The 10,016-nt window shown below is 39.9% G+C and overlaps 1 protein-coding gene across 2 annotated transcripts in view; it reads right to left on the reverse strand.

Moving 5' to 3' along the window:
- Positions 1 to 6,889, reverse strand: part of LOC135492823 (ras and EF-hand domain-containing protein homolog) — a 39,805-nt gene extending 32,916 nt beyond the window's left edge. Inside the window, exons 1-2 of one of the 2 annotated variants that reach the window (XM_064779477.1) lie at positions 6,800 to 6,889; positions 1,522 to 2,277 (exon numbers count right to left, since the gene is read on the reverse strand). In XM_064779477.1, coding sequence (XP_064635547.1) covers positions 1,522 to 1,904 — 383 coding nt within the window. In that variant the 5' untranslated portion in view covers positions 1,905 to 2,277; positions 6,800 to 6,889. Of the gene's footprint in view, positions 1 to 1,521; positions 2,278 to 4,088; positions 4,199 to 6,799 lie in introns of those variants that run through there. The other variant, XM_064779476.1, reaches the window with a different exon arrangement.
- Between the last annotated feature and the right edge of the window lie 3,127 nt (positions 6,890 to 10,016).

The following is a 10,016-nucleotide window of genomic DNA, read 5'->3' on the forward strand; positions in this document are numbered from 1 at the left end:
GTTTTGTTCACCGTAAAAACAGGATTGCTTCAGTTGTCCGTGTTCAGATGCTGAGCATCGGTGGCAACATTCCTTACAACGGGCTTCACCTAATTCCGCGCGAGTGATTACACCTTGTTTTTCGCAATTAGGTGTAATCAGGTTCCAGGAATCATGCAACCATTGCTAAAGCATCGGGAGCACGAACACGAACGATTTTCATGATGAGCCGAAAAAAAGTGTCGATATTTGAGAGTGTGTGTTTGGGCAAAATTTGCACTGAGCTACCCCTAGTAAATCACTCCCGAACGACAACAAAATCTATGATCATTTCAAATATATCGATATTTCAATTGTTTGTTCGCATCAAACAATTTCGATATTACATCGGCACAGCTGCTTCCATCGTATGACCTGTATTGATCACTTCTTTACAAAATGGCGCCCAATTTCAGCAACAAGTTTCAGAGCAGCAATTGTTAAATTGATTAAAACTATGTCCTTTTCAAACTGTTAATGTTAGTGATAAATCGGGTTGTAAATTTAATCTAGGGCTTGAAACCTTTGTTCATTCGCAAGGCCCGGGGTCTGGGATGAGAGGATGTGCTGCTTCCAGTGTTTCCTGGTCAAGTGAATATTGATTTGCTGCTTCGGCGCAAAAATGGCGATCGTTTTCAACCACTGGATTAGGATTGTTGAGGACACTGATCGTCCATTTAAATAAACTTTTGTGCCGTAAAAAACCTGTTCGTGAAACAGCAGGTACTGGCGGTAGATTTGATGTACGACAAACACGACTGAAGTGCACTCAGGGCCACGGTCAGGGATTTGTACGAATGATTTTGATTTTGATAAGCCTGGAGTTTAACTAATATTGATAACTATGAGTTGTGACAACCATGCACCTGCATGACGTATTCTCTTGTCGATTTCATATGTGATCAATAGAATTTGATTAAAATCTGTCCTAAACGTCAACAAAATCTATGAGATGCTGCTGAAAGTGTAGGCGTTTGTTTGTGAAAGAGTTTTAAACTAATAATTGAACAGTGATTTATTACTGGACAGGACTATAGTTGTGGGCGTAAAAACAAAGGTTTTCGACGAAATAAAGCTTGTGCATGATTAAGAATTGTACAGGTGTTTTATATATATTTAAATATCACCCATCTAGCTGCAGGTTCTTGTGGTGATGCCGTTATCCGTTCTGATTAAAATATCGAATAATCATCCACTTGCCCGTTTATTCATCGAGATCTATGGTAATTCATTAATTTATTGTTGATAAAAGATGGTTAGTATAGACTTCATTACAAATCGTCAGATCCCTTCTTCAGAATTTTGGTGGTACTCGTTATTTGAGAACAGATGACTCATTCCCTGGTGATGTGCCAGCGGGTCAAGGTTGAATCTTCCTGTAGTAGCTTACCAGGGTCAACTGTACAGCTTGCTGTTGCTTCAGACATTGTCAGAAAATTCAAATATGTTGCAACAATCGAACTAAAACAAATTTGCTCCTTTCTAATTAAAAGAAGAACTTACCATGTGAGCGCGCCGAGTCCGTCTGTTAAACCCCCCAAAGCCTCCTCGATCGGATCAGGTTTGTCGGTATCCAGTGAATCTCGGCTGCCCCCAAAATGTTTTAGTGATCCCAGCGATCCAATACTGGCACTCGAAAGTTTCCGCCGCTTTCTACCGATCTGTAACAAAGTCTGACTGATACTTTTGAATCCGTCCGAGAACTCCGCAACGGATATCCGGCCGTCACCATCTTTGTCCAATTCCTTGAAGACCGAGGCTAATTCCTCCGCGTCAAGTTCCGTACAGATCTGGGCCAGTTCAATCTCATCGATGTAGCCGGAGCCATCCAGATCACAAGTCCGGAAAAGCTGGCCAATGTATTTGTCTTCCTTTGTGCTTGCCATTTTGTGCGATTATTTTGAGACAATCAAAATAACCTGAGGATTATCACTTCGAAAGCGAAAGAAGAATTTCGTGTGAAAGGGTCTCACTTCCACTTGGATTTAGTCAAACTACGATGTGAAAATATCAAACCAAGGTTTTATCTAACACAATTAGATACTGGATTTGGAAAACACAAGCTCCGCTGTCAACTCATTTTGACTCTTGATATTCCGTTAGATTATGATACGACGTTTCTGTAATGTTATTGAGAATCCTTACACAATATATTGCGCAAATACTAACCGCTCCTGTAGTTACATTTCAGCCGTTTTTCCTGTGTTGTTTGCTGGTTTTTTTATTGTAACAGCCGGTTGCTTCTAGGATGCTTTGATACTGAAAGTAAAAGAAAAGTTGTTTACTTATCGACCAGTGACAGGTGGAAAACAGATTTGGAAGATGGCCGATTCTTTATATCGTGCATGCTGTTTGTGTCGGTGTAAAAGTAGAACATTTCCCCCAGGAAAACGTGTCAGGACCTACAGTATTCAGCCGGATTGTGGTATATGGTTCTAAAGAGGCCATGACCGTCAAAAGCTAAGAGAATAAAGCACACATTCGAATACTCTGTTACCCGGACATTCTCTCCTGGTTATCTTCGGTCGGTATCAACTTGATGACGAGCGTGATTCGTTCTATAAAAGGAACCAAAAGCAGATGGTCGCATTCAGTAACAGGTGAAATACAATGAATGGAAAATCACTTATAAATCTAAAATGATTTCTCCTCAATATGGCTGCAAGTGTCATCGAGAAAAAATAGAGTGTTTATCGTTGCCAGAATCGTACGCCCAACTGAATGAATTTTCATTGAGAACCTACATCTCTTTGAGAACAACTGTAGTACACATTCTGGTTCGTTTCCAAGTAAAGTACTTCCATAATATATGTAGGTGTAAACTGTGAGTGCATTACATTTGACCGAACACATGTCAATATATATTCTTCAGAAGATATATTAGTGAAAGGTTATTCCATTGGAGTGTCCGAAGAAAATCTAAAGGACGCTGGCATGAGAAGTACATATAGTCAGATGGGCACCTTACTACATTTACTTTAAGAAAACTCACTCAAATACTTCGTCAATGTAAGCCATGTGGGTACAATTTCCGTTAGGAATCGTTATGTTGAATATTGAATTATGTACATTAAGTATACATTGGTGGCGGTTTTACAAAATATGATATTGATATATCACACATTCTTTGGCCTGGGAACAGATCGCGCACACCGCCCCAAGACAATGGTCACCTCATGTGGTTCTCTATCATAGATGTATCACAACAGCTTAGGCCTGGAATGGCGACGTCATGGCAATATGAGATATAATGTTGGCAATGCCAATATTTGACCACATTTAGTTTAGGAGTGACGCCAAAAATTTCACAAATTTAGATAAAATAACCGAGAGTTAATTCAGTCAAATTAGAAAACAGTGCTCATCATTTTAATTACACTAAATCATTATTCTTTTGTGATCAGATAAAGTATGTAACGGATTGATCCGATTTCTCACCCCCCCCCCCCCAAAAAAAAAATTCTAGAATCAAACTTTGCTCGATCTTATCCACTAAATGAATATTTCAAATAATATACTTTTTATAGAAGAACACATGAGGAGTGTTGCCATTGAGTTGATTACCGAAACACACTATTATAATCCTATAACAGACTGCTGGGTGTGCTTTTCCTGACATAATGCTGACGGTCAGATGTTCGATGACCCAATGACGTTTAGGTAGGTGACATTTCACTGGCATCTCTCCAGTATACGTGAAACACCACCCGAAAATATCAGAAATAATATCAACAATACCTTATGCGTTTGCCCTTGGGCTTTACAGAAGTACTCTATTGGATATGTTAGAAGAACATTTAAAAGGATAGAGACACTTTTTGGATTATGATAAAGATTTCTACAAAGTGTCCAGTTCATCGAGAATAGAATTTTTTCTTGATGCCATCTATAATTTTTAAGAAATATGTCTCTCGAGTCAGCGGGGTCAATTAATGTAGACAGTCCTTTATAAAACCGTATTCCTATTATCCGAATTCCGACTGACCAACACTGAAATAGAAGGGGGTGATGATAAACCTCGTCTTGTAAAAATGCCAAAGATTGTTATCAAATTTGAAAAATTCACTCACCAAAAATTGTTTAACCTCAGCTGAAAAATTTAATTTTCCGTCTACTCCGCACTGACGAGAACGTAATATGGCTGTGGTCTATTAGACCAGCAAAGCCTATGCATGTACTGACGTAGGTCCATTGACTACGTTCAATATATCGATTGGAAAACTGTAATAGGGAGAACCATTTCAAAGAACATTGCAACACCTGTGATGAGGAGATTTGACTGCGCAAGCCCAATGTTTGTGATATGTCCGGTTAATTTATGCATAGGCCTATCAACGTCCGGCCTGTTTTAATAAAGGAGATTGCGCATCTAGTTTATTTAGCACATTAGTTTTAAAGGTAGCTTCCATCAGCAGGGCTTCTGTTCCAAATACATGTATTCTCACTGCACCACCAACTATAGGAAGTTGACAAGCTTTTAACGTCTGCTCGAAGATTACACAATCTATCTACATTGAGATTGGCTCGTTCTGATGACACCGGTGGTGCAGAAATTAGCCTGTCCGATTGGACAACAACATAAAGTTAACTAAATTTCGGCTGACGAAACTTTTAAATACCAATAATGTTACGGGTGGAAAATGGTTTTGGAGAAATATAACCTGTCGTGAATAATGTGCTTCATTGAAAAATCAATGTTTTTTAATCAAAATCCTTTGATATTTACGTGTATTTGCAAACATAAGCGACAGCAGTTACTTTCAAAATAATTTCATTTGTATAACTAGCTATGTATAGGCACCGGTAAATGAACAATGGTGTTCATAAAAGTCTAACCTTGAATAGTCATTCAATGAAACAACCCTGGCTTCAACAGATCGCAGCGAATATCAAATCATTGAAAAAGCGATAGATAAAAGCAGATAAGTGCAAACTTTCATGAGGAGAGATCGGTATATCTTTGGCCAATCAAAATCGTTGAAATATGCATCATCGATGTAAAAATTGAGAGCCAATCACAAATTGCTGCTAGTGTGACTTGTTCGACATGTTTTCACACTGATTTCGGAACGGAAAACGGGTATTATTTAAATAAAACTACCTAAATATGCTGAGTGTGACTTGGTGAATAACGTCCTTTGCACGTCTTTGCACGTCTTTAATTTGTACTTTTGCAGCTATTTTTCTTTTTTTCATTCAAATCCTTCTACAGCCATATGGTTCATTTTAGCACTGTAATCGAATATGAATTGGGTAGGTTTATATGTAATCAATGTTTTCTAAAAGTTATTTGGTGCGAATTTTACTCGTTCTTCTGTTACTGAGAGAATATGATACTGTAATTGGACTACGTACGTTCGTCGAACGGATGTGACCATCAGAACAAAACTGTGTATCACCGACAGCAGTTCGTTTTGTAAAATTAATCAGTGTCTAAACGGACATTACAGACGTTTAAGTGCATCTAATCCCCTGTGGCAGTAAATGGTAAGCGTGCGTCAAAATGATGACGGACATAGTCAATGACAATAAAAGCATCATCATGTATCCTGGTATCACAAGATAACAACGAGCTGTTGGAATAACCAATCAGAGCCGAGCAAGCTGTGGGGTTTGATGACGCAAACGGAATCCCTGGTCTTTGTTTCATTCAGGCCCATGTCAATTCCATAGAATTTATTGAGCAGCCACATGTACTCAGGATACCCGGATTTTGAATAAATAATAAAAGAGACAAATGCGTGGAATAAGACAGATGGGAAGTGCTCTACGATATGAGGGAACGCCCTTTCCAGGCACGTTGACCGAGCGATTAAACAGACATGGGCATCTATTGATATAGGCTATGTTACAACTGTGACGGTGCAGGATGCGTGGTGTACGAATGGCGGTGTCCTTGATATGTTCCACCCACGCTTCGTGGCTTCCGTACTTTTCCCACGCCGTCTGTCTATTCCTTCGTTTGGTTTAATAAAGCAATAAAAAATTCCCTCGATCATCCCGGCAAATCCATATCCTCATTCTCCGCTGCATGCCTCAACAGTTCGCGGAGATGGCGTTCTCGTTTGCGTCAGGGCAAAGGGGTGGCATCGAAGAAGCGGGTAGGAAGACTGATATATATGATTATTAGAAAGGAGGTATTTCTTCTTAAAAAGTGTTCTTCGGGGCTGTTTCTCAAGAACTGGAAGGATGCAACGTCTGCAATGTTTTGAGTTATGTAAATCATCATAGCCTAGGCCTACTTATCGAATGTTTGAATACCTGTGTGCTTGTCTTACGTGTCATTCCTGCTATCACACAGAAACAGCTGTTGCTTCTTAAGCTACCGTTATCTTATTTCGTGTGAGGAAATTAATGGTAAATCTATTGAGAAAACGAATGAGATGATGATGACAATGAAAGAATAGCATTCATTTTATTCAGTCATCAATCATTTTTGTTCATATGGTGCCGAGTTATGGTGTGCAGCTGAAACATCCGTACGCTCATCAATCTAGAAAAGCTGGGCAAGCATTGTCACATTGATCGTGTACAACATGCACTGATAGCACCCCATTACCGAACGGATGCAGATGATGTTGTTTTCTTCCGATGCATTCCCATCCTGAGATCAGCGTCTTTTACAAAATATCGACAGGCGGAGTATATTGAAAACCACTGGTTATGCCAGGATGCTGCATTCGAGGACTCTTCATCTCCGCTCCCTTTGCCAAAAAGGAAATAATTCACCGTTTTTGAAAAAAACGGTGTTTGCAAATGAAAGAATTGGTGCAAAACTTACCCGTAATGAATGTCTTCAACAAACTTATAATGCACCAACTTGTAATCTCATTCCTTTACCAGGACAATCACCCGGTGCCGTTCATGCCCAGAAGCTGCGATAAAGCTGAGCCCTATATAGCTTGCTTAAGAAATATATCGATATATATTTACATAAACATAAGATAGGCCTTCATCAATTGTTGAGATAGAAGGACTGAATTAATCAATAATTTGCCTACTGTTCTGTTGTATCATATTGTATGTGCACTTTGATTCTGGTCAAAATGGGCGAATATTCTGGTCATGGAGCAAATCGTATGTAAGTCAACCCTGACCCTGCATTTCCCAAGGAAGGTATACAACCTATATCAGTCTGGAAAGGATGGATTTCCATACTGATTACGGTATTTCACCTGATTAGTCAGTAAACCACTGAAGTTGATCTTCTCCTTAATTATAAGTGTGGGCTACCACTTCGTCACTTGGATTTTTCGAAAGACCTGGTTACTCTAAGGAAAGACACTGGTCTTCGAACAAAGACTACTCAACAGAATTTGACCAACCTGTCGTTGTCACTGCATCCCCTTCAGGTCCATTTTCGACGATTCCAAAATACAACATAAAAAAGGTTGCACATCGCTCCAAAACCGTTGAATGATTTGATTTTTGTCAAAATGATGACCCCATTGACTTGTGTTCACGATTGTTAGGTTGTGACTTGTGCGATGTGTATCCATATATTATACATTCAGACATAGCATACAGTCGCCTCCTAAATAAGTGTTTGAAAGAGTTATGGGTGAGAAATCCCAACAATATACTTCGTCATCAAGTTGTCCTGGAAAAGGACGCTTAACTTCTATTTCTTTGGATGTAATGGTAATTCCTCTTGATAAAAAACTGTTTAGGACGAAAAGAGCACAAAAAGAAAGAGAAAGCTGCTAGAGAGTCGTGTTCTGCTGAAGTGCTGTCGCTGGAATCTGCGCTTGGAAGCCTGTCACCAGCATTTCGCCAACGTAATCAAATGATAATGAAATAATTACAGTTTGTGACGATGATGCATCAATGAAACGGCGCGCAGTATCATTGTCTCTGCGGTCTTTAGCATAGGATAGAAAAATATTTTTTGTGTCGCATGCACATCAGAGAGGTAACACAACGATCATGTTGGAAGCATTTTGAGATTTCACCCTTATCACATTACATTTGTCGGCATAAGGTCGCACACTAACTTGGCTGCAAATAAACAGTCTCTCAAGAAAAAGACGTGGACAAATATTTTGGTGCAGAGTGTAACATTCTGAGGAATTCATCTTATCGTCTGCCTTGATGACAATGTAAACAAAAGCAGATAACCAATGATCGGTGATGACCTGGCGGTTACCAGAAATAGGTTGACATTTCGACGGGTGTTCTGATCGAAGACAACCAGGAGTATACGACGCCCAGCCTGGTTTTCCCGCAAATGGACGACAAATCACACGAATAACCAACTTGATTGGTCGGGTGAACATAAATGCAACTGAACTTGATAAACACGAAAAGCGCTCAACTTCATGCACATCTTCTGTTTGTTATGAATGAAAAAGCTGACGGACTAACGACTAAACACTATTTTATGTATGCGAATATAGGTATATAGGCCTACATGTATTTTGTTATTGCTAATATTCATTTGGCAAGAGCCGAAAATTAATCGCTACACCTTATTTTTATGCCTACACTTTGAGTATCCTGGATTATGATTTGTTTTGAGGACAAAATGGCCTTTAATCCTAAAATACATTCGTGCTTATCCCCAAACATATCACAACACAGCGACGTTAAAATGATTATAACCACGAAACCTGGTGTAAGATGTCGTGTGTCTTACGAAATCTCAATGAATGTGACTGTTGAGACCAAGTTATTGGCATTTGCTAATTTTCGTTTCGGATTGTCTCCCATACTGATATATGAAAATAAACAGGAAAGAGCGTATAACATTGGTGATGCTCCACACTGGACATACATGTACAAAGACGCAATTGACAAAAACACGTATAACAAAAGGTGTAACATCAGCCAGGAGCCAGTGTCCCCAGGAACGAACCTTCATCTCCCTTTGTTCGAAGACACACTGAGGTCTGCCACATCTTACCTTTGGTTGCAGGTGCATGCGTTGTTCTAAGTTGAGACGTCGGGAGATTCTGACCTCAAAGAAGCTTCATTACTCCTTGATTACTCGAGGATAGGCAGCTCTAGCGTGTCACTGCAGAGACAATTTTTGTCTTCTGGCGTACACGAGACACCCTCAAGGGCACCGGTTTGACGAGAAATTTGCTAAACTTCGTGTAAATCATTTCAAAACAACATCACCGTCGTCCGAGACATTCTTCACTGAACACCAGACAAACAGGAAAAACCACCAAAAAAATTACCATCAGGCTAATCTTCAACGCCTATGCACTTAGTTGTGACTTTGCCCAACATGTCCAAGGCCTGCCTTAACCGAGCAGAAGTTAATTCGTGCAGTGACGAATGGTTATACGTGTAGACCTACTACATGGAACGATTTTTAAGCTTTATTAGTTTGTTCACTCTTAGCTAGAAAATGGTTGCTCAGGTTCATGCTTGCTGACGTATCTGTGGGAGCTGGTTCAGGGGTTCCAGCTGTAAATCGTCCACCGCCCTAAAAATGGGCGTGATTTTTATTTTAGGCAATTGCCTAGTTCCATTTTCTTAGCTCAGATGGCAGCACCTGCCTGTGACGAAAAGAGAAGATGTCAGACGAAGTGTCAGACGCCGGATGCTGGGGTCTTGATCATGAAAATCGGAGAGAGTTGTTTGTGTCAGATTGACTAACTTATGTTTCTTCAAAGTTTTTTTCCAAAGATTGATGCTTATGACTGATGTCTAGACGCCAAAATAACTACCAAAATAGGCCCCAACTTGATCTCACTCATGATATGACTGCAAAAGAAGATAGACTTGCCCCGGATCACACACTATGATATAAAGAATGAAAGACAAGTGACCTGCCAAAGATAACACAGCAGATGACCAAACGATTTCTTTTTGTAGATTTGACAACCCTTGAAAGCACATCTGCTTTGCCACTTGTACTTTCCCGGGGTACTTTCTCAATCCCAGCAAAAAGTCCAAGGAGGCGAAACGACTTCAATTTGGAGCGAACCGACTTCGATTTGGAGCGAAACGATTGGGGGCGAAAACATTAGGGAGCGAAACAACCGCAA

The sequence above is a fragment of the Lineus longissimus genome, chromosome 8 (assembly GCF_910592395.1).
Source record: "Lineus longissimus chromosome 8, tnLinLong1.2, whole genome shotgun sequence".
In the NCBI taxonomy this organism is placed as follows: Eukaryota; Metazoa; Nemertea; class Pilidiophora; order Heteronemertea; family Lineidae; genus Lineus; species Lineus longissimus.